At 41.5% G+C, this 25,878-nt stretch overlaps 1 protein-coding gene and 1 long non-coding RNA gene across 5 annotated transcripts in view; one reads left to right on the forward strand and one right to left on the reverse strand.

Annotated features, from left to right (window-relative positions):
• The window catches only part of LOC131419186 (uncharacterized), a 43,419-nt gene extending 23,174 nt beyond the window's left edge, over positions 1–20,245 (reverse strand). Inside the window, exons 1-2 of the long non-coding RNA XR_009223168.1 lie at positions 19,704–20,245; positions 19,006–19,147 (exon numbers count right to left, since the gene is read on the reverse strand). This is a non-coding gene — a long non-coding RNA (uncharacterized LOC131419186). The remainder of the gene's footprint in view (positions 1–19,005; positions 19,148–19,703) is intronic.
• Positions 20,246–20,494: 249 nt separating this feature from the next.
• The window catches only part of ARL15 (ADP ribosylation factor like GTPase 15), a 407,407-nt gene continuing 402,023 nt past the window's right edge, over positions 20,495–25,878 (forward strand). For 2 of the 4 annotated variants that reach the window (XM_058564094.1, XM_058564092.1), the window contains exon 1: positions 20,549–20,611. Coding sequence is in view for 1 of the 4 variants with exons in the window: in XM_058564091.1 (XP_058420074.1) it covers positions 20,564–20,611 (48 nt within the window). In the remaining 3 variants the exon portion in view is untranslated. Of the gene's footprint in view, positions 20,612–25,089; positions 25,270–25,878 lie in introns of all 4 variants that reach the window. The other 2 variants (XM_058564093.1, XM_058564091.1) reach the window with 2 other exon arrangements.

The following is a 25,878-nucleotide window of genomic DNA, read 5'->3' on the forward strand; positions in this document are numbered from 1 at the left end:
GCCATCCTTTCCCTTGCCCAATGAACTCTGAACCATACAGGGATGAAGTTTATGCACGGGTTGAGAACATAGATTTCCTCTCAGTGAGGCCAATCTGGCCACAGCTACTGCTGAGTGCCTAACCTCCCAACAGCAGAGACCAAAACTGAACTCCTAACATGGCACCATTCCCTGGGGGCAAGAGTGGGGAAGTGGGGAACCAGCCAGCCACCTGGTGGCAGACCGATTATATAGGACCACTTCCGTCATAGAAGTGGCAGCACTTTGTTCTCAATGGAATAGATATATACCCTGGATAGGGATTTGCCTTCTCCGCCTACAATGAACTTGGGCCTACTTCTTCCAGCTACTACCAGATCTCCTTCAGCTTCTCCAAATCCTGGGCCAAAGGCATGTGCAGCTCTGTGGTAAAAGAGCCCAGCTTCTTTGCAAGTCACCCACAGTCACCAGTTGGAGATGATAAGAGACAGATGTGGATTCCAAACCCAGTGTTTGTAAGAGCATTTAATAAAGGGACTGTTTACATTGGTGTGGGCAGGGGTAAAGGAATCAACAAGGGATGGAGAAGCACCAGGAACTAGCCACAAAGGGAGCCATTACCACCTCCATGCATGAATGGACAAAGGACAGAACCAATGTTATTGTAGTCCTGTGAGAGCTTGAGCCATGGAAGGAGGCCATCAACAAGAGCTGTGAATGTGGAGGAATGCAGCCATTGCCACATCATACCCCAGCAGGATAGGAGTGGTGGGAGAGAATAACCCACCCCCCCTTCCACTCCCATCTCCTTCTCTTCAACTGATGTTTCCCATTGGCAAGGGAGCCTGGGTGATGCAGTTAGTAGGAGTTACGAGACCAGGGCAGAGAATGGAAATGGGGGAGGGGGAGGGGGAAACTGAGATAACAGCTCCATTCAGGAAAAAAGGCACTTAGGGCTCATCATGGACAAGTGATCTATAGCAATTCCTACTATGCTATGGGAATTGGAGAGTGAACACAGGAGGGTAAACTACTTTTTAGTCAACATCCAGCTGAAGCAGTTCATTTGCAGGATCAATAACAAGTATCCCTTCAGAATGTCCCCCAACTGAGGAACACAAGTTACTACAAACTCCATATTGATAAAATTGGTCAACTATCACTTCTTTAAGGAGACCGGAACCCAAAACAATTAAGCTGGTTAGTGGAAAGAGAATTTAGGTCAATTAGTTCAGGCTCTTCCTACTCTATCATGATCTTTCCGGAATTGAGGAGAATAGGTAGTACTTCTAAATACTTTTATTTATTATTTATTTATTTATTTACAGCACAAATGTTGCTGAGGCCTGAAGTTTTCCCATTTGCACATTTACTCACTCCACTTTTTTAAAAATTGAGACATAATTGACATATGACATTATATTAGTTTCAGGTGTACAACATAATGATTTCATATTTGTATATATTGCACAATGATCACCACAATAAGTCTAGTTAACATCCATCATCACACATAGTTATAAATCTTTTCTTGTGATGAGAACTTTTAAGATTTACTCTCTTAGCAACTTTCAAACATACAATAGAGTACTATTAACTATAGTCACCATGCTGGACATTATACCGCTATGACTTATTTATTTTATAACTGGAAGTTTATACCACCTTCACTCATTTCACCCACCTCCCATTCCCCTGCCTCTGGCAACCACCAATCTGTTATCTCTATGAGTTTGGTGTTTTGGGGGGGTTTCTGTTTGTTTGTTTTTTAGATTCCACATATAAGTGAGATTGTAGGGTATTTGTCTTTCTCTGTCTGACTTATTTCACTTAGCATAATGCCCTCATTATAAGCATCCATGTTGTTGCAAATGGCAAAACTTTCTTTTTTTATGGCTTAGTAATATTCCATTGTATATATATATATATATACATACACACCACATTTTCTTTATCCATTCATCCATTGATGGACACTTAGGTTGATTCCATGTCTTTGCTATTGTAAACAATGCTGCAGTTAACAGCATTTAAGTACTTAAAAACTGAATTAATTTGTAAGACCTGAAACCATAAAACTTTAAGAAGAAAACATAGGGAAAAAGCTCCTTGACATGGGTCTAGGCAATGATTTTTTGGATATGACACCAAAAGCACAAGAAACAAAAGCAAAAATAAACAAGTAGGACTACATCAAACTAAAAAGCTTCTGCACAGCAAAAGAAACAATCAAAAAAATTAAAAGGCCAACTATGAAATGGGAGAAAATATTTGCAAACCATATATCTGATAGGTTAATATTCAAAATATAAGGAATTCATACAATTCAATAGCAAAAAAAACAGTCTGATTAAAAAATGGACAGAGGACTTGAATAGACATTTTTCCAAAGAAAACATACAAATGGCCAATAGGTACATGCAAAGGTGCTCAACATCACTAATCAGGGGAATGCAAATCAAAACCACAATGAGATATTACCTCACACCTGTTAGAATGGCTATTATAAAAGACAAGAGGTAAGTGTTGGTGAGGATGTAGAGAAAAGGGAACCCTTGCGCACTGTTGATGGGAATGTAAATTGGTACAGCCACTATGGAAAACAGTATGGAGGTTCCTCAAAAAATTAATAGAACTGCCATATGATCCAGCAATTCCACCGCTGGGTATCTATCCAAAGGACATAAAATCACTAACTCAAAGAGATATCTGCACTCCCATGTTTATTACAGCATTAGTCACAATAGCCAAGTTATGGAAGCAACCTAAGTGTCCACGGATGGATGAACAAAGAAAATGTGGTGTATATATGTATATACACGTATACAATGGAATATTATTCAGCCGTAAGAAAGAAGGAAATCCTGCCATTTGCGACAGCATGGACAGAACTTAAGGGCATTATGCTAAGGCAGACAGAGAAAGACAAATACTGTATGACCTCATTTATGAGTAGAATCTAAAAACATCAAACTCATAGAAACAGAGAGTAGAATGGTGGTTGCCAGGGGCTGAGGGCTGGGGGAAATGGGGAGATGTTGATCAAAGGGCACAAACTTTCAGTTATAAGATTAAGTTCTGGGGATCTAATGTACAGCATAGTGACTATAGTTAACAATACTGTATCCTATACTTGAAAGTTGCTATGAGAGTAGAGCTCACCATAACAACAACAACAACATGGTAATTATGTGAGGTAAAGGATGTGTTAACTAACCTTATTGTGGTAAACATTTCACAATATATGTGTTATCAAATCATCACATTGTACACCCTAAACTTATACAATGTTATGTCAATTATATCTCAATAAATCTGGAAAAAATTGAATTAACTCTTGTGGAATAACATACAACATAATACTGAGTCCAATCATTAAGGTAAAATAGGCAGCAAAGTCCACAACAAGGAAAGAGTTCTCAAAGCTTTTTATCCTGATCCCCAAGGTTCATTCCTAGCCCTTATCCTGCCTTGTATCAGCCCTGATGAGCTGTTAATCCTTCAGGTGTTTCTAATTACAAACAGCTGTACTGAGTAGCACTCCAATGTCCAGCAGAGTCTCTTGCAATACTTAGAAGTCTTGACGCTTCTTTTCTCACTCTCAGTTTCATAAGTGATGATTTAGAAACCTTCAGATGCAAAGGGCAAGGCCAGCTCCTAACCTCCCCTGTACTCTGCAAGAGTATGTTCTACCATCTACCCAATACTACCTTATCTCACCTAGATGAAATATTAGCCAGTGGAGGCATCCTCAAGATTCTGGAGCCATCTTTGCCTCCCCTCTCTATTGTTCCCCACATCTAACCACTTAAAGACCTCTTGTTTTTTCCTTATAGTTGCCTTCTTCCTCTGCTCGTGCTTATTACCCTGATCCAGGACCTCACCTACTCATTCTTAGACGGGCTTCTGTAACTTTTAACTAGTTATCTGCTTCTAGACTCTTCCTTTACAGTCTACCCTGTTTTCTAGAAACCAATACTATTTCTAGGACATTCCCTGAGGACACTACACTAGGGTCCTGTCAGAGCCTTATCTTCTCCATCATGGAATTCAAGCCCCCTATCAACCAGTCATATCTTATCTGGACATGGTGCTCTCACAACCTGATTTTTCCCCTCCAGTCAGACTTATTTCCTAAAGGCTATGTTCAAACCTGCCTTTCCAAGTCACTTAAAATGTCCCATCCCTCCTCTAAACAAAGTTCTTTATCTCAAGGCCTTCTATGTCCCACCTCTTTACCAGGATTTGGATATTAGGCCTCAACAGTATTTTATTTTTATTGCACAGTCTAGACCTTAATTGCCCTTGTGCTAGGACCCAAGTAATCCTTAACAATTATGGGTGAAAAAATTGCTTTGAGTGCATATTGTGTGCCAGATACCATTCCAAGTGCTTTACAGCTTTACCTGTATTAACTAGTTTAATCCAAGCCATTCTGTGGAGGTAGGTTCTATTATCAGTGTTTTACAGATGAGGAAATTAAGGCGTGGAGAAGTTAAATACCTTGCCCCAAGTCGTCTAGCCAATAAAAGGTGAATTGTGAGTTTGAACATACATGGAATTGGTCTCCAGAATCCAAGTTATTGGGCATCCCCTTAGGAGCAGGGGACAGGCTTTGTGAGAACCCACAACACATCTTAATATTTAAGTATTGCTTTCTCCCAATTAGTTAATGCTATGAATCTGATGCAAATTTATGCCTCAAGTATTAAACCACCCTGTCTCATGAGGCATGGGATTGAAAACTGTCACAATTTCATATAAAATCTCACACCTGTGGTTCTTCCAATAGAAACTTTTCCTGGGCAAAAGTATATTCAGGTAGTGTAACCATTTTGCCCCTGAAGGGAGTCCTTCAGCTTTTGGTCATTTGATGGATTGCCTGTACAGCATTTTTTTTCCTTGGGACTGATTTAACTTAATTTTGTACTTCTCAAACACAAGGAACATGATGAATCCTTCTGAGTTCCAGATTTATCAAAAACGTGTTAATTTACTAAAAACGCACCATGGCCTGAATTGTCCCTTAACAAAAGCAGAATCTTGTTCATCTGGGAACAGATTTCTGTTCTTTTCTCAAGGGTTATATCCATGATGTTGTAAAAGCTGAGACATCACTCAGTATCCACTTGCATGTTTAAACAAGTCATTCGCGCCCTGTTTTTTTTTCTCAACACGAGGGATGTTTAGATTATCACTTTTGATATGATACAAAACAGCATTTCCTCTCTTTTGGTCCCATGACCCGGGAGTGTCCATATCTATTTTAGAATTTCAGACAATGATACAAAGTTTTGTTTACTGTTAGTCTATGGTGCATTCTACACAAAACAACGGGAAATTTTAGTAACTCAAATGGAACCACCAAAGGAAAGGTAAGACTTAAGAGATTACTGCCACTACCCCAACTCTGCAAAACATAAATAAACATACCTAAAAGTGACCCACTATCTCATCCTACACTGAAAACAAAGGCCTTTAAGAGTAATCCTCAATAGAGGCTTTCCTGTACCAAAAAAAAAAAGGCTTATGTTTTCACATGTGTTTCTTGGATTCACATAATTCTTTTTTGCGTGTGTGAGGAAGATTAGCCCTCAGCTAACATCCGTTGCCAATCCTCCTCTTTTTGCTGAGGAAGATTGGCTCTGAGCTAACATCCATGCCCATGTTCCTCTATTTTATATGGGACGCCTGTCACAGCATGGCTCGACAAGCAGTGTCGGAGCCTGGGATCCGAACCTGCGAACCCTGGGCCGCCAGAAGTGGAGCGCGCGAACTTAACCGCTATGCCACCAGGCCGGCCCCCGCATAATTCTTAAAACATTTTGAGAGTAATTTCTCAAGTTTTAAAATTGTTGTATGTCAAATCATTTTCATAAAATGACCTTTTCTTTCCATAAATAAATAGTTGACTTATTGAACTGTCCTTCTGTGGCAAAACAAAATTGTTTATCCTGCTAGGACATGACAGAGTTGTGTGATCCTGCAGCCTTCTTATTGGAGAGTATCACGTCTGGGATGTAATACTCTTTAAACGATGTAAACTGAGCTCTCACTTAATATTAGTGAATAAGAATCTGTACTAGTACGGACTAGACAACATTTGATGTTTTTTTTTAATTAATTAATTTATTTAGTGTGTTTGTGTGTGTGTGAGGAAGACTGGCCCTGAGCTAACATCCATGCGCATCTTCCTCCACTTTATATGGGACACCGCCACAGCATGGCCTGACAAGCAGTGGGTCGGTGCGCGCCCGGATCCAAACCCCAGCCACCAGCAGCAGAGCGCGAGCACTTAACCGCTATGCCACGGGCCGGCCCCAATACTTTTCTTTTTTTCCTTCTAAATATAATCCTAGGGCCGGCCCGTGGCTTAGCGGTTAAGTGCGCACGCTCCGCTGCTGGCGGCCAGGGTTCGGAACCCCAGGCGCCGACGCACTGCTTCTCTGGCCATGCTGAGGCCGCGTCCCACATACAGGAACTAGAAGGATGTGCAACCATAACATACAACTATCTACTGGGGCTTTGGGGGAAAAATAAATAAATAAATTTAAATAAATAAATAAATGTAATCCTAAAAACTGGGGTCTAATGAGGATTTCCGGCATAAGACAAAAGTAGGTATTTTTTTTTCTTGATAAATTGAATCAAAGCATTGCTTACATCTTGATACTTTGTGTGTGCTCTGGAACATTTAATCTAGTAGTCTAGACATTATCAAAGTCCTATGTTGTATGAAGGACATTTATAAAAACAAGTGACTATGAGTTTAAAATGGAAAGTAGTTCTTCCAACACAGCTCTGTCCTATAATAATTTATGAGGTATTTCACTTCAACATAATGAGAGCTCTACCTGGTATGCTCACAGTAGATATTTCTGCTACAAAGTGCAGTGACCCTGCACTTCTGTGCATGGGCACCTGTCACACAGAGACATAGTCTTGCGTCCACTATGTATCACACAAGCTTTTGTTCACCTGTTGGAGTGTGGATGTGGCTTTCACCAATGGAAGTAGGCCCATAAGCCAAGTAGCCAAATGAAATGTGTTTGAGAAATTTAACGGTTAATCACTCATTTTAGTTGCAGCAGAGGGTCTCCTGATGCACTTGACTGCTTTCACATAGATGGCGCAAAACATAGAGCTTAGCGACACATGAAGCCAGCCTGCTTTTACTGGACTGCCCAGTGCGCAATTTCTTTTGATTCTATTCTGAGCCACACTGGTAAAAGCCGAAGAAGAATCAACAGAAGCCATCTCACCTTTTCATCACTCTTCCGTTTACCGTTTACCCTTTTGCTTAGTTTATTTCCCTTCATCAACATTTTAAAGATGACATTGTAACTCCAAAGTTGAGTGATTTTCCTGAGATCCTAAGTGGTTGGTGATGGAAGCAGAATTCTTCCACTTCTCCACGCTAAGTCAAAGGCACTGTTTATGAAATACACGCTTCTGATGAAGCTTTCAGTATCACAGCCAGCACCTGAATGTACAGTACATTCTCATTTAATTCTCACAACAACCTTGAGGCAGTTACCTATCTTATCTCTTATCTTATCTCTTATCTATCTTATCTCTCCATTTTAAAGATGGAGAAACTGAGTCTCAGAAGTTAAGTATCGGGGCCGGCCCAGTGGCGCAAGGGGTTAAGTGCGCACGCTCTGCTGAGGTGGCCCGGGGTTCGCAGGTTTGGATGCCGGTCGCGCACAGATGCACTGCTTGGCAAGCCATGTTGTGGCAGCGTCCCATATAAAGTAGGGGAAGATGGGCATGGATGTTAGCCCAGGGCCAGTCTTCCTCAACAAAAAAGGAGGAGAATTGGCAGATGTTAGCACAGGGCTGATCTCCTCACAAAATAAAATAAATAAAATAAATAAATAATAAATAAATAAATAAAAGAAGTTAAGTATCTTTCTCAAGGTCACACAGCTAATAAAATGTCTGGGATTGAAACTTAAGTCCGTCTGCTGCCAAAGCTTGATCTTAACCATTTAGCTAAGTTAATCAGAATTGTATAAAATATCTGTCCCACCAGCTATTGATCACTTACAGCTGATCACGGTGCTATGAGTTAGCCATTGCTCTTTGAATCCCTTGAAATCCCACGAAGTCACACCATGTCTTGCTCCATAGTTTCTTTCAGTTCTTATTATTGAAACTGGCCAAACCTCTCAGGCTGCAATGTTATAATGCCCTTTATAATGCCAAAGGGACTCCTACGAATCCAAAATTTCTTTCTGTTCTCTGAACTATTTCCTTGGAGGCAGCTTGAGCAGCAGAAAGGCATGATATAACATCTAGTATGGTGTTCTTCCTTTGTTTCTTCCAGCGGTTTAGTGCTAACTACCACGTGCACACCATTGGTCAATCATGATGTGTGCTAGAACATACACACGCACAAAGTGAATAAAAAGAGGCCGCGATGGAACAAACGTGTTCCAGAACACTACTCAACTCAGGATGGCACTGAAGGGTGTCCATTGACCAAGATAAAAGAGTGATTCAATGATGTGTCTCGGCACAGTGTACAGTACTGTCTTCTCCTCCAGCTCTCATTAGTTCAGAGTATTCAACACTACTCAAGCGCAGGAAAAAAATATCACAGCAACATTATAGATTCCTATTTGAAGGAAAGCCTCGCAAAGACAAAGCATTAGAATGAATCAGTCTGTGAGGTGCAGCATTAAACACAATGTGTAGGCCCAGACTTCAGGGTTATGGAAAGGAGGTAGAGAACGCACTGGAAAATCTTGGTTCTCCTGCATCTCCTACTCCTTAGACATCCATTAATGAATGAATGAATGAATGGTTAATTAATAATTATTTAATTTTTATGTGCTTTCTCCTTAATGCCTTCTCTTCCAAGAAAAGATGATCTGAGATTTAAGTAAATGATTTAAAGGTAAATTACTTCTGGGGTATTTAACTGAAAAATAACATATTTTGAAAGAAAAATTAAGTCATAACAGTTTCCTCTTTTCTTTTGTTTCATTATAGGCCATATTGACTGTTGCTGAGTGGAAGGGCACATCAGGGGTAAAAAGCAGAAAAGGAGACCAGGATTGTGCCATGTTCAATTCATTCGGAAAGAAGCATATTTACCAATGTGGGAGTTCACAGTCTCCCTCAGCCTGCCAAAGAGAATCTTGAACTTACAAGTCCAATACTCTACCCCCTCACCTCCAAAAATTCTTTCTTGAAATATAGAGGACAAAGCAAACATACATAAAAGGAATTGTGGTGAGATGCGAGAGGGAATAAAGCAGCCAGGGAGATATGTTCTATACTAGAACAAGAATAAATAGATCAACGAAACAGAGGAGAACACAGAGGCAGATCCATCTATAAATGGCATTATATGTATGTTAAAGGTGACACCACCACCTATGATTGGAGAAAAGAATGAATTGTTTAGCAGATGGTTCTAGGAACCTGGCTAACTAGATAAATACAGATAGATCTCAACTTAACGCTACACACAAAAGATAGACTCCAAATGGATAAAAGACTCAAAAGTGAAAGGTAATGCTATGAAGTTTACTGAAGATGTAAACTCTTGGGGCCGGCCCCGTGGTGTAGTGGTTAAGTGCGCGCACTCCGCTGCTGGCGGCCCGGGTTCAGATCCTGGGCGCGCACCGACACACTACTTGCCAGGCCATGCTGTGGTGGCATCCCACATAAAAGTGGAGGAAGATGGGCATGGATGTTAGCTCAGGGCCAGTCTTCCTCAGCAAAAAGAGGAGGATTGGCATGGATGTTAGCTCAGGGCTGATCTTCCTCACACACACACAAAAAAGATGTAAACTCTTTGTGGCAGGAAAAAAGTTTGTAACTTTAAAAGCACCAGCCATAAGGCCCAAAGTTGGTGAATCTGATTACATTAAATTTAAGGACTTTTGTTCAACCAGAGATATCATGGACAAAGTTAACTGGTGACAAAATAGGAGATACACGTTAAAAACAGTACAATGATTGCCTATTGTGGGAAGTGGTTATGGGGATAAAGGGAATAAATAAAGAATGGGACCCTGAAGGGACCAGTGATGATAGTACAGGATGCGATGAGCTGAGGAATCTGATCCACTCAACGCTCCTACTTGGAGTACCACGATAATGGTGTGTTGGGAGAATCTCAGGCATTTGGTGAACAAAGGCTTCTAAACAGCTAAGAGGTGATAATTAGAAGGGTATTTTCACAAGTGTTGTTATGGATCATGCTTTGGGCATTTAATGTTCAAGACACAAGCAGAGAATGGTCTCTCCCTTCAAGTACCTTAGGCTATAGAATCAGGCTTTGTCAAATATGGCACTCTTCAGGCACTTGGATCATCCCAGCCCCACTGCCAATTTCTTTTGTGTTATGTAACTATGCAGCTAACGTATAAGCATGAGCCAGACACTGAACTAGGCTCTGAGACTGCATAATCCAATGAGACAGTGTCCTTCCTGCAAGGGATTCAGCCTAGTGGGAGAGAGAACATAAACAGTAGCAGCATCCAACAGTGACATAATGCTGACTATGTGACAGACAGCGTTCTAAGTGCATAACATTAACTATTGATCCTAATACCCCAATGATGTAGGCATTTGTTTCCTCACCTATAAAATGGGGTAAATAAGTTACAGACAAGTTAAGTAACATGCCTGAGGTCACAGAACTAGAAAGAAGTAAAGCCAAGATTCATATCCAAGTAGACTGGCTACAGCATCTATGCTCTTAAAAACTATACACAAAACAGTGTGCTAATTGCCAACATATAAATATGCATAAGATAAGTGCTTCGCTCACAAAGAGGAGGGCACTCTCCACAAATTAAGGATAGTTAAGACATATGTCTGTATAATGTCCTCGTGATTTTAAATGTTATCATTTTGAATCTATAAATCAATTTGAGAAGAATTCATATCTCTACAACAGTCTTTCCATCCATGCATATCGTATCTCTCTATTAAGTTTTTAATTTCTCTCAAAATCTTATAGTTGTAAGAATTATTCTTAGGTACTTTTAAGATTTCTATTTTAAAACACATTTCCTAACTTTGTTGCTAGGTAACTAGAAATACAATTAATTTTATATTGATTTTTTAAGGAGTAACAAGATTTTATTTTCATTTTAATAATTGACATTTAGAGTTGTGTTTTACACACACGACAATCTGCAGATGAGTTGTTTCTTCCTTCTCATCTTTATTGTTTATATTTTTTGTCTGATTATGCGGTCCAGGACCTTTGGTACAATGTAGACTAGAAGCAGTGAGAGCTGGCACCCGTGTCTTGTTTCTGACTTTAAAGCAAAGGCTTTTAAATGTTTCACCATTGAATATGTTTGCTGTAAGTTTTTTGTAGATATCCCTCATCAATCTGAATAAATTCCCTTTTATTCTTAGATTGCCAACCATGAATGTTGTTATGGGCTGAATTGCACCCACCTTCAAATTCATATGTTCAAGACCTAACTCCCAGTACCTCAGAAAGTAATTGTATATGGAGACAGGGCCTTTAAACAGATAACTGAGTTAAAAGGAGGCTGTTAGGATAGGCCTAATCCAATCTGACTGGAGCCCTTATAATGAGAGGAGATTAGGACACAGGGGGTATGGGGGGGCTTGCGGGAGAGCCCGCCCCCTTCCCTCCCCCTCGCAAAGGACCGACACACATGCGCATAGGAAAGACCGCGTGAGGACCCAGGGAGAAGGCAGGCATCTGCAAGGTAAGGAGAAAGGGCTCAGAAGAAACCAACTCTGGTGGGAATTTTTGAATTTTTGGTTCCTGGAATGTTTGGTAGAACTTGATGGTAAACCTGTCTGGCCTGGTGCTTCTATAGGAAGGTTTTTAAATTATTGTTTCTTTAATGGTAATGTGTCTTTTTTCATTCATTGTTCTGGGTATTTGTGGTCTTTTAGGCCTGGAAATGCATAGTCTTGGCTTGTGGAATGTTTGCTAGGTTATTTGATCATTTCTCCCCACCGTTGCCGTTGTTTTTGTCTGTCTTAAAACACCTAATTGGATATTAGACCTCCAGGTTGATATTCTAATTTTCTTTGCTCAACTGCTTCTCATTTATCTTTTTGGGTGATTCCTCAGCTTTCTTCCAGCTCTACTCTTTGCCTTTATGTTTTTCTGGTGTTCCTGAGGTCAAGTTTAACCTCAGGAGTAACCTTTCACTCTGGTCTTCTTTCAAGGTGTCAGTGGGTGGTGACCCAGCTTTGTGGAGTGAGGTAGATCACTGGGCTCAAATGCGTCTCTTAAAGACTCACAGCTGTTCTGCGTTTTCAGTCTCTCCCGGTTCAGAGGATCAGGGGCCTCATTTCTGCGCTGATGAGAGTTCTGCAGTAGGAACCAGATTGCTTCTTGCTGGCTTTCCCCACTCTAGAACTTGGGCTTCAGCATTCTCTGTTCTTCCATATTAATTGCCACTTCTCTATCCACTTTCTGTTTTCTAAAATGGTTGATCTCTCCTATGCTGGTGTCTCTAATTCTCTGTCTTCATGACCTCTCTTTATTCCTTTACTGACCAGTGGAGGTGGGGGAGTTGATCTTGTTACATCTACAGCAATATAAGGGGACAATCGCTATTCTGGAATTAGGGAAGGAAATTCCTCAACTCAACTACACAACATACGGTACTGGGAAAGGTATTTCATCTGTGATTTTGCTGTGAGATTTCAGCATGTGGATCATGGGGCCAGGCGGATTTGTTAATTTTTCTTCCCACACTCAGAGCTGACCACATCAGGAGGTAATACCAGGTGTGTTTGGGCAGTGACACGTTGACACAGCAGGGTTGGTTGTAGTAAATAGTGAAGTTCATACTCTTAGCAACCAACCAATCTTTACTAGTGCAAGGGCTATATGCAAGGTGCCATGCCAGTCTGTGATGGAGGTTCAGACACACACGTGGCTGACATAGACACGCAGCATTCGAGAAAGCACTTGCCCAGTTGCCTGGCATGTGATTAGCTGACGGTCTCCTGCTGTCAGCTTTTCAGGCTCTGCTTTGGCTTTCAAGCCCAGGTCACGCTTCCTTGGGTTTTTCTCTTCTTGAGGTTGCCCCCACCCAGTGACTAAGCAAGGTGGCGGTACAAGGGCCTAGCATTTCTGCCCAACATGGACTCCTCTAAAGGGCAGTTTTTGCTTTGCAGGTCCCCATAAGACTGGTGACTTTGTTAGGTGTGTATAATGCTCTGCTGTTCCCCTGGCCCAATCCTGCAGCTCGTTTCTTTCACAGGAGTTAGGAGTGCGAAAGGTTTCTTTTTTTTTTTTTTAATTTTTTGTTTATTGCAGTAATATTGGTTTATAACAGTGTATAAATTTCAGGTGTACATCATTATACTTCTATTTCTGCATAGACTACATCATTATTCACCACCCAAATACTAATTACGACCCATCACCACACACATGTGCCGAATTATCCCTTTCGCCCTCTTCCCTCCCCCCTTCCCCTCTGGTAACCACCAATCCAATCTCTGTCTCTCTGTGTTTGTTTGTTGTTGTTATTATCTACTACTTAATGAGTGAGATCATACAGTATTTGACCTTCTCCCTCTGACTTATTTCACTTTGCATAATACCCTCAATGTCCATCCATGTTGTCACAAATGGCTGGATTTTATCATTTCTTATGGCTGAGTAGTATTCCATTGTGTATATATACCACATCTTCCTTATCCATTCGTCCCTTGATGGGCACTTAGGTTGCCAAAAGTTTTCTTAATAAACCTTTTGCACTCCTAACTCCATCTCAGCATTTGCTTCCTGAAGAACCCAATCTGCAACAAAGGGAAACATATACTTCTACAAAGTCAGCTGGAAAGAGAAGGAATTCAGAAAAAAGAATGAAACAGTGTATATCATATAACAAGAATGATGTGAATTGTCAACTGGGAGACTGTAGACTCCCTAAAGACTGGGCTCTTTAGGTCACAGGTATTATTAGGGAAGGCATGTCAGTTTGCTTTACAGAGAGTTCATAAAATAAATTCTATTTTTTTAAATAAAAGAAACGGCTAGATCCTTATTAAATTATTAAGGTCCATGGGGAATTAATATATTAAATTTCATTGCCTTGGACTCTATGTTCTAATATGTCCTTTGTTGATTTGGGTGCACTAAGGACATGCTATAAGCTGTTTTGTTAAAACAGATGTCTAATCCAATGGGAATTGATTTTTAAGCTTTGGTTATTAAAGTAAAAAATGATCTTCCAATATGAGTAAGCAAATGACCATATACGGTTCATCTCAGTCTCCAAAGCACCTTTATTTTCCAAAGGGCATTTTTTCACATTTGGAAGGAATCACTGTCAAGGAACAATGAATATTTTACAGTTGAAGATACATAGCTGATTCTTCTGGCTTACCATCCTGATTTTTTAATAATCTGGTTATTAAGTAAAGCTTACAATCTTGGTAATTCAAAGACTTTCAAGAAACTTAGCACACTATTCTCTATCATGCAGGATATTCAGCAGCAATTCAGATGCTTCATCCCACCAAATGTTCAAAACCACCAAAAAACACTGTACGATTAAAATATGTTCAGAGATTTTATCCTTCTATATTCAATCTAGAACAGAAAAAAGCTGACTACTGGAGCTCAAGAAGTTGTGGAGAGTGAAGGACTAATCAAACTGAGCAGATAAATAAAATTCTTTATAAGAAAATTCTGAGTTAAATGTTGAAGGGAGAAAATAGCATTCATATTTAGACCAATTGGTCTAGAACAAGTAGAACATTTAGCTACAGAAGAGGAAGGAAAAAGGAGGAAGAGGTCTGAAGAAAAAGTTAATATTGGTGTGATCAAAAGAAATAGAGACCAAAATTATAATAAAGGAGCAGTATTCATAAGAGCTGAAAAGTGGAAATGACCCAAATGTCCATCAATGGATGAATGGATAAACCAAGTATGGTATATCCATGCAATGGACTACTATTTAGCCATAGAAAGGAATGTACATGCTACAACATGGATGAATCTCGAAAACATGCAAAGTGCAAGAAGCCAGTTAAAAAAGGCCACATATTTTATGATTCCATTTGTATGAAAGTCCAGAATAGAGAAGTCTGTAGAGACAGAAATTAGTATTTTCCCAGGGGTGAGGGTAGGGGTGGAGGGTGATAGCTAAAAGGTTCAGGGTTTCTTTTAGAGGTGATGAAAATGTTCTAAAGTTGTAGATTTTAGATAGTTGCACAAATCTGTAAATATGCCAAAACCCATTCTATCGTATATTTATTATTTTTTTGTGTGAGATCAGCCCTGAGCTAACATCTGCCAATCCTCCTTTTTTTTTTTTTTTTTACTGAGGAATACTGGCCCTGGGCTAACATCCGTGCCCATCTTCCTCCACTTTATATGGGACACCACCACAGCATGGCTTGCCAAGCAGTGTGTCGGTGCACGCCCGGGATCCAAACCGGCGAACCCCGGGCCGCTGCAGTGGAGCGCACGCACTTAACCGCTGGCGCCACCGGGCCAGCCCCTGAATCGTATATTTTATATGGGTGAATTGTATGGTATGGGAATTATATCTCAATAAGGTTATTTTTTTAAAAGGTGTAAGTAAAGGAAGAAAAATGTACTCAAATGCCAGATGAGAAGTGAACTGTGCAAATAGAACTGGAAAGGACCCTGGGGCTGCATCACAAAGTTTTAATTAATCAAATCAAATTTAATCTGAAGCTGGGAGTTGATCCCCACTTTTCTGATTCCTTAGGCATTAGTAAATTGTGCTTGTCCCTTTGGATTTCCATGGAAGTATTTGCTTTTTCCGCACAAGATCAGTGTGTTAGGTTGAATAATGGCCCCAAAGATATCAGGTCCTAATTCCTGGAACCTGTGAATGTTACCTTAAATGGCAAAACTGACTTTGCAGATGTGATAAATTAAGGATTTTGAGATAGGGAAATTATCCTGGATTATCTGGGTAGGCCCTAAATGCAATCACAATTGTCCTTAGAAGAGGGAGGTAGGAGACTAGATTACAGAAGAGGGGAAGGCAGTGTGACCACAGAGGCAGAGACTGGAGTGATGTGGCCACAAGCCAAGGAATGCAGACAGCCACCAGAAACTGTAAAACACAAGGAATTCTCCCTTGGGACCTCCAGAAGGAAGCAGCCTTGCCAACACCTTGATGTTAGCCCCATAAGATTCAGGACTTCTAGCTTGCAGAACTTTAATAAATTTGTGTTAAGTCATTAAGTTTGTGGTAATTTGTTACAGTGGCAATAGAAAACTAATACAATCAGTGATGCAGTACTGCATCTAAGAGATTAAATGATGCTGGGGAGGTATTAAGAGGGATTTACATAGCTTCTTGATATTTGGTGCTTGAATAGCAGTTGCCTGTGATGTCTAGTTACCTCTTTCTGGTATAATTATTTACCATGTTAAGTGGTGATTCTTCATTTTAAATGCCTTATCTTGCTTTAATATTCTAAGACCCAGCAAATCCTTTTTGGAAGAGGTGAGTTATCTTCTTAGGGTTAAGTCCTTGCTCCTGCAACCTCATTCTGACCTCTTCCATTTATGAATCAAGTTCTGCTGGCAGCTTCATGTAGGGGCATCCCGCTCTGGTGAGGTTCATCTTCTAGGACATAGTGGTACTTTGTTTAGGTTTAGGAAGCAGGGAAGGGGACTGGGGGTAAATCAGAGATGGGGTGTGTGTTTGTGTGAAGGCAACCATCTGGAAAAAAAAAAGAGGGCAGGGCTCAGAAGAGAGTTTTAAGGTCACATGAGTTATTGGAGACAGTAAGTGAGCAAACCAAGTGTGCCTGATGACCTGCGTAGAACTCAGTGTCAGGACATCTCCACTTTTTCTGAAAAAGGAGTATCCGTGGTTTGAGTTACTCTAATGAAAGATACCATCTCTCAGCTATTAAGGAATAGTATACTCTATCAAGGCAAGAATGAGGCAAGATAAGCACTCCCTACTTTGGAGTTGGGGTCAGGGGGATGAGACTATAAGCCAGTACAAAAATGAGTATTATACCAGGGCCACCCCGTGGCGTAGTGGTTAAGTGCGCGCGCTCTGCTGCTGGTGGCCGGGCTTCGGATCCCAGGCGCCCACCGATGTACTGCTCGCCAGGCCATGCTGTGGCGGCCTCCCATATAAAGCGGAGGAAGATGGGCACGGATGTTAGCCCAGGGCCAGTCTTCCTCAGCAAAAAAAGAGGAGGATTCGCATGGATGTTAGCTCAGGGCTGATCTTCCTCACACACACAAAAAAGTACTTATACCCTTTGTACTAGTAACTTCATTTCTAGACATTAGGATAATGAGATGTGAACAATTTTATAAGCAAACATTCACTGCAATATTTATAATAGTAGTATCTAATAGATTTGTGAACATAGTACATTTATACAATAGAGCTTTGCATAGCCATTAAACATTTATGAAGAATTTTATGATGAACTTTATATATTGACTGCGCATGATACAAGACTAGTAAAGACAGTATTCTTTAGTTATTATGTATCAAATGAACAACAAAAAGGGAATAGAGGGAAAGAGCCACTAAATGTTGCTTTTTCTGGATTTTAGAATCTGGGAGACCAGGTTGCAAAAACACATTTCTGTTTTTGTTTCCTACAAGCAACACATTAACCAAAAATTTTTCCTCCAAATCTGGCTAGCCAGCAGTCTTCATGGAATTGTAGACTATGGACTGTCAAAAGAATTTCTCCTTACTTTTGACAAGCAACAGTGATGGCCTTTCCTCAAAACCTGTGTAGTAATGCAATAGCCTCATGAGTTTATCCATGTTTTCTTATGCATCCGGAAGAGGGTCATTCTTTTTATTGAGAGCAAAGGCAGGGCTACATTAATGAGATCATGTCTTATTCAAGACTGCAGTTTGTTACTTGGCATATAGTGGGATAAGTTGAATGTATGCCTTCTAAGCTCTCAACACTCTATTTTTAACATGAATTAGGGTGATTACTACTGTTACTACCACCCCTATCAGCTAAGACCGCAGCTTCATGTAGTGGGTAGTGTATTATCTATTTATACCAACATAATCTAGTTGGCCTCTTTCTTCTGCACAAGAGTAGACACATTAACATCCCAGAAGATTAACACCTAATTAGAAAAATGTGCTCCATATGGAGTTCTGAAGCTTCAGGGTTTCTTTTACAAGGACTCTTCCAAAAGGCAATATATGATTCTTTTAATACATTACACGGAACACAAGGTTTTTTTTTGGTGCCAGTTGAAACAAATGTGCAAATGGTGTGGAATAGGGTGAGAGTACAATGGTGCAGCCTTTGGAACTTTTCCTTGAACACATTCGTTCATCACCCTGCTTTGGGCTCATTTACTAATTCCTAGAGGTAGCATGAAGCATGTTGTGGTTTTAATGACCTTCTGTTCAGGACTTTCTCTAAGGTTAGCTTTTAAAGTAAAGGCAGAAGCCGACTGCTCCTGAGTGACTATCTTCCCCTGCAGAGAAACTGACAGGCTTCTCAAGAGTCTGACTTGGCGGTAGTCAAGACATCATTTATCACTAAGAAAATGGACCAAAAGGTGTCTCTTTACTAACTCAAGCTCTTTATCTATTTGCAATATGCTTCCTCTTGGAAAGAAGAAAACAAACAAACCCGAAAGGTTCCTTGTCTATTTGAATTATTTTTGCTAGCAAGTTAGAGAGGCCTTCAACTTCTGCAATTAGTTTCAACCAATTGTGCTGTAGGTTTACGGAAATTCATCACCTTCAGAATCCAGGTCAAAATGTGTTCTAAACCTACATGTGTTTGATTTAATAGAATGCCAAGAACAGTCAAAATTGGATCCAACGGCTTAATGCCATTGAGTTGAGTTAGCTCCTGCATAGGCAAAAACTCACTGAAAGTTCTTCAGGAGTAGAATTTCTTATTTATACACACACACACCCTTGTCTGTAAATTGGATCAAGAGAGTCAAGCTCTGTACTAAGTGTGCCTATTTACAGTCTTTTAGTTTTTTCAAAAAACCCTATGGCCATAAGAATTCCCATTTTTCAGCTGGGAGATGAGATACCTTACCCAAAATCACATGGCTCACCAACCTGGAGTTCTCTCTAAAGGGCTGCACTCTCTGAGTTACCTGCATGTTTAGGATGAATTCTATTGTCATCTAATAGAACTGTTTGGGCAGCCCCAGGCAAACTTGTATGGAAATTCATTCCTGAGGATACAAAAAACAAAGGTGCCAAATTAGGGGGAAAATAAAAATCCAACCCCTAAAACAGAGTCAGGCAGTCACTTCAGAAAGATTTCAATTGAAGTTTTACTCTTGATATATTATTGTAAGGAAGCTCTAATTATTGATACAAGCGAGCGCAATCCCCTCGCCCTCCTTAACCTCTGGTGGGGAAACACTGCAGTCACCTGAGCCTGATAAGATGTCTGGCATTGTGTAGCCTGAATCTTCAAAAGATAAAGCCTTTAGTGTTCTTATCTTGTGTTCTTAGTGTTCTTATTCTTGTCTGACTCAGCTCCCCCTCCCCCAGCTTAATACAATAGTGAGATCCAATGACAATTTCCAAGTTTTTTAACCAGGAAATGTATAAGACTCAAGTGCACCTGCTTACAGATACTTTTACGTCTTAAAATGACATCGGGTCACAAACACTGTATTAATTGGGTCTTTCCAGAGAGTTTCTTCTATTGCTCATTTTCCTCACGGGCAATGGATTTGTGCTCACTGTAACTGGACTCAAAGCATGCAGACAACTGATCACCTTCTTCTTCCCCAGTGTTTGAGGTCTACAATCGACTTATATCGAGTCCCCAAACTTTTCGTCTTTTCCTTTCACGTGGTGGAGAGTGAATTCTCCGGGAACAATTCGGCATAAAGAGGCAGCCTCCTGGGTTACCTCTGACCGCGTCCGGGGCTTCACTGTACCCCCAGGGACATCAGGCTGGAGCTGTCTGCCTTCGCAGTTTCTCATCTGAAGGTGGGGAGGGACCCCCCCCCCAGGACCACCTCCCATCCCCGAGTCACCGGCTTGCCTGTTCAGATTACCCTCCGATACACTTCAAGCCTGCCCGATGTGCAGTCTCCAGGCCGCAGAGCCTTCAGGAAATCGCTCGGGAGAGAGGCATTAAGTGTCGGCGGCTACCACGCCTCCCACGTTTCAGCGCTAGCTTCCTACTGCGGGGGCGGTGGGAGGGAACACCAAGGCTCTCCAGCACTAGGGCAGAGTTCTGCTCGGCTGTACCCAGCTAGGAGGCTACAGAACTCAGGCAGCTGCAGCACCAGCCGATTTTCCGCTTTTGCCCGCTGGTTCTTCCGCCTGCACCGCCCTCGCCCCCGCCCCTCCGCCCTGTCCACAGGAACCAGCGCCCTGGCCGCTCCCGCGCTTCTCTGGTGCCACCCGCGGCGGCCTGCCTTTTATAGTCACCGCAGCCAATGAGCGCTCTCCTTTCCTTCTGCCCGCCCGCCCGGCCAATCGCCGCGCCCCTTGTGTAATCTTCGGCTCCTCGGCTGCTCTCGGCTATTTTCGTTGTTGCTGGCTTTTTCAGGGGCTGCTCGCTCGCAGCCAGAGACGCTGCTTTTTTTTCCGGGTTCGGAGCCGTTCCGGATGCTTTAGGCTGCCGGATGTCTGATCTCCGGATAACTGAGGCGTTTCTGTACATGGATTATCTGGTAGGTGCGGGGCAGGGGTGGCGTGTCGCCTCTCGGACCCCGACGTGCCCGATATCCCTCTGCCTGGAGGAGCAGCCTTTTTGCTTTCTTTCTTTGGGATGGGATGCCTTTGGGGTTCTTTCTCCCGCAGCCGCCTCTAGAGCTGTGCCGGGACCCGCACGGGCGGCCGCCTGGACCGCGGGGCCGCAGCGCGGAGGGCTGGTGGGGCTGACAGGTAAAGGTGCGGCCCGGGCCAGCCGCGCTGCGGGGCGAGGGGCGCGGGGGGCTGCCCGAGAGATGGGGCCGCGGCGGCGGCGGCGGCGGCGGGGCGTCCCCTGCCCGCGGTCGGGTTCTCGCCTTCCCTCTGCGCTCTGCACAGGACTTTCTTTCCGCGGAAGCAGGAGTTTTCCGCTCTTCCTTCAGCAGGACTCCAGGTACTATTAAAGAGCCATAACCAGAATGGCTCGCTAAGTGCCCGGCAGCCCCAGTCATTTGGTTGTTATTAGATCTCTAAAGCTATGACCTCAATCGCGGAGAGGGTTTAAAAGCACATTACCATAAAGTAGACGGGACTGAACTACATCGCAGTCTGGCCAGAACTGGTCCGGGAAGGGGCAGGCGTTGCCCACCGTTCCTGTCGTGGGTGCATGCCGCCTTTACCCTGTGCACGGATGGGATCCTAGCTGTGCTTTTAGGCCAGGCTTGTGCTGAGAAGTTTAGGTGGGAAAAGTGTCAGCACGGTGCTGGGACTGAGCATTATTTTAAAAACTGCCTAGTGTGTGTGTTCTTGTGGAATTATGCAAGCACCGTGAATTTGTTCCGGAAATTATATTTCCCCAGAGCTGCCTGTTTGTGTTCAGGGGCATCCTCACTAACATTGGCTATGTTCGATCCTATGCAATTACCAGGTTTACCTTGTTAGCCGGAACCGCTAGTGCAGTGCAGAGTTGAAGTAGATGGTTAAAAACGTTGATCCTCCTCTCATCTTGTTGGACACATGCAGTAGGTTTTCGACTGCAGATTGGCCTGGCAGAGATTTGCCAGTGCCTTCTAGGAATTCCACTTAAGGCTGTACTAAGAAAGACTGTAAATGCTTCCATGATCAAGAAATGCTGGACAAGGACTGGTTTTATAACGTTACCTGGTATTTGGGGTTATTTTAGTTGACCTGAAGGAGATGTTTCTCCTAAGGCTTCGTGGTTGATGATCTTGTGGGGAAGGGTGGTGATTGCAGTTAATATATGACCTTGTGGATGGAGCAGAGTCAAAATTTCTGAGTTCAAATTCTGTTTTGTTGTTCATTTGTTGATGTCAGTAACTTCTATTTTTGTGATGAAGGGACGTTATCCACCCACAACTAGAGCCGGTTAAAGGGGTTATCTGATTGTAAACGTTCTTTAAAATGCAGAGTGTTATGTAGGTTAAGAGAGTTGTCAAATGTTTTCTAAAGATTGTTTTCTAAATTAAATAACTGATTATAATTTGTAGCTTGTCTTATACAGTTCTATGGTTTTGTCTTGCAGTCTACCCAGATTAAAGCCAAAGTTTGTTGAGAATAATTACCAAGTAGGAAAGGGTGGCATTACCTATACTGCTGAGAGCTAATTTTGGATAATTAACTACCTAAAAAGGAAGTCAAGCGGTTCTGGTCATTTTATTATTATTTTTATTTACTGGGTGTGTTTTAAGTTGACAAATTGCATCACAGACTTGTCTTTGAGGTGCCAAACCCACCAAAGCATTTAGTGAAAAAAAACTGAAAACTCTGGGGTAATTACTCAGGTTAATTTCCGGAGAGTCTAAGCATGGGTAGAGGAATGTTTGTGGGGATCTAGGTTACCTTAGAAGGAGATTAATTTCTTTGTCAATTTACTAGCAGTTTTGTGGCAAAATCAGTGGGCCTTGAATTTGACATGGCCTTTTTGTTTTACCTGCCACTCCCCCACAACCCAACTTTTGCACTTGTATTAAAAAATTCCTTGTTTTGTCACTTTAACTCTGCTTTTTAAAAAATTCACAAGTGCAGTGAAACAGTCCCATAAAAATCACTGGCTAATCATTGGATGTGAGAAAAAAATCTTAAAGGAAATGTCAGTTTTTATGAGTGTGCCAGGTATCCCCTGTGAAAGGATTTAAGAAAATCCTTAAACATTAAGTCCAGTTTTTACTGAAACTGGACTGAAAAAAAAGAAAAAAACAGCCCTCCTGTGGTGGTCTTTTGTTTACTTTTTGCTTATCCACTTTCAGAGAAAATGACATGCCACACATCATTCTTTTCTTCTTGCCTTTCAGATTGACTTGGTTGCTCATGCATAATTTTTACATGGTGTTTATTAAAAACCAATTTCTGAAAAATGAAAATTTCATTGACTGCATCTGGGGTCTTATTTTTAAAATAGATCAGTTCCCCAGTTCTTTTACTTACCTTCCAGAAAAAAATGCTCCTTTTGAGTTTGACTCTAGATTTTGCTGAGCTTGTGGACTAGAGGAAGCGTCCTGCCTGTGCACTGGACAGGAATCATGGTGTGTGCCATCTTTTCTTTTCTTCTTTTTTTCTTTTTAATCGGTGTTTGACTTTCTTGTTGTTGATGTTGGAAGCTGGAAGAGGGAGCTCTGTGTGTGTATGTATTGTCCATTGTTCTTTAGACTGGATGTTATCACTTAACCTTTTTTATTTGGAGGAGAGTGGAAAGGAAGAGAAATGAGAAAACCGTAGAGGTACTATTTTTAACAGCTTTTAATAGGATTGCGGATATTAAAACAGATGATGAATCTCTCTGATCTTAGAGGTTGCTGTTGATTTCTTAACTTAAAAGAAATGTTCTCAATTAAAGGTGACAATGTGGGGGCCAGGGATAGTACCTTAATATTTAAGACAGGATTTTTATTGATTTCAGTTCAGGGAAATAATGGTAATTTACTAATCCTAAATAATTGCATGTATCACCCAGTGCCTGACTTGGTTCCTGGCACATAGTAGGGCCCAGTATTATTTGTTGAATTGAGTTACTATGAGACAGAAGGGACAATTCTACTTTTCTTGCCAGCTTCTAAAGTGAGACAAGATAAAATCTGTTTTGATTAGGTGTTTTGTTCTGGGGAATGCAGAATGTATCCTTTACTCTTAAACTTTAAGATTATCAAGATATAATTTGTTTAGCCTGGCTGGCAATTTAAATATAAAAATCTTGGTTTTCCTGTTAAGGGAATCTGCCTAGGAGGCCACACACTTTTTTCCCATTGTCATAATCGGCATTAAAGGCCATGTTTACACCTGTCAGATCTATGGGTAAAGATTTTGCTGCTGTTTCAACAGGGAGTACCAGCATCTTTCTCTCTCTCTTCTGACGGGTAGAACCAGTAAGACAATGTGCAGAGCTTTTCGAATAAGGTGGGAGAAAATAGTCAAGTTATAATGAAAGAGAAAAACATATCTACCAGGTTTTCCTGGGAAGTTGGACAAGATTAACTTCTAGATTCCTTTTAGTTAAAATTTTTTTTGTCCTAACTCTTACATGTTGATTGGTCTGGATTTCACCTTTTCTCCCTTCTGCCGTCAAAGCAACAGCAATAAGATTTGTGATGCTTTGTGTAATGCCTATGGTGATTAAATGAGATAATAGAGGGAAGGTGATTTATACACAGCACACTGCTTTTCAGATATAAAATGCTAATGTATTGTGGTTACGATGCTGATATTATTCTTATACTTCCTGTGGAATGACTATTACTGCTCAGTGGTAAATATTGGCCTACCTTTTAAACTAGTCTCAGTATATGGAAAGAGTTGGAGTGGTAATCAGCCAGCAGGAAGTCACAAGACTCTCTTGAGGATTTTTTAATACCTATAAAAATAAAACCACATTCTGATATTTACATTAATCCATTCAGCAAACATTTATGGAACCTCTGCTTTGTGCCTGGCCTTGAATGTCATGGGGGATGAGCACCCAGCTAGGATCCCCTTGGCTGTAGGACCAGCAGGCAGGTGGCTCTACAGGGACCTGTGGCAGGACAGGTTGGATAAGGCACATGGGGGAGGAGGCAGCTTCTGATGTGCTCCTTGGCTTTCTGGTACTTTTATTTTATGTGTCTGTTTCTTTTTTTTTTTTGCTGAGGAATATTGGCCCTGAGCTAACATCTGTGCCAATCTTCCTCTTCTTTGTATGTGGGACACTGCCACAGTGTGGCTTGATGAGTGGTGTGCAGGTCCGTGCCCGGGATCCGAACCTGTGAACCCTGGGCTGCCAAGGTGGAGTGCACGAACTTAACCACTAAGCAACCGGGCCAGCCCCTATATGTTTCTTTATTTTTTTGTGAACTAAAATGCAAAGTTGGACTTGAAAATGTGGCAACTAAATATGCTTGGTGAGTCTTGGATGCTAATTGTCAATTAATGATCATTGCATTTGTATATGCTCTTTGCCATTTAATAAGGCTGGGGTTCTAGATTTCTTCTTTGTATAGATTGGTGAATCTGCCCAATTTCTTGGTCACAGGCTGTACCTGCAAGTATAAAAATTCGTGTGTCAGTGGGGAAGATCTGGGGAGAGAGGTAGATGGATCAGCACAAATCCATCACAATTTGCAGAATAAAAACCAGCTAAGCAAGCAAGCAACCAACCAACCAAGTACAAAAACTCACGATGTGCTACAAATAACACAGCCCATAGGTTCTAGTAAGTTGTAAATGAGCCTGTTCACGGGCCGGCCCCGTGGCTTAGCGGTTAAGTGCGCCTGCTCCACTGCTGGCGGCCGGGGTTCGGATCCCGGGCGTGCACCGACGCACCACTTCTCCAGCCACGCTGAGGCCGCGTCCCACATACAGCAACTGGAAGGATGTGCAGCTATGACATACAACTATCTACTGGGGCTTTGGGGGGAAAAATAAATAAATAAAATCTTTAAAAAAAAAAAATGAGCCTGTTCAAAAAGGCACGTTTGTGATTTTTATCTAATGTTCAGTTATCTTCAAGTGTGCTAATTTTAACCTTGAATGACTATGAACATTGTAAGTTGTGTGTTGTGACTATGGTTAAACTGACTATAAAGTAATAATATAGGTCAAGCATTTTTTAGTCTTAACTGCAATTGGATTAGGCAGAGTCATGTAAATAGTATTTTATTAATCATAAGATAAAAATAATGCAACCACAATAAACAGATCTACCATCTTGGAGTTCTCAAAGCAAAAAAGTTTTAAGAACATCCTTACCGTTAGGCAGGAACTTGGATGTCAAGGCATTAGCTCTGGTCCTCGAGCTGTGTTGCTCCAATCTGGTAGTGTG

This window comes from Diceros bicornis, chromosome 20 (genome assembly GCF_020826845.1).
Source record: "Diceros bicornis minor isolate mBicDic1 chromosome 20, mDicBic1.mat.cur, whole genome shotgun sequence".
Classification (NCBI taxonomy): Eukaryota; Metazoa; Chordata; class Mammalia; order Perissodactyla; family Rhinocerotidae; genus Diceros; species Diceros bicornis.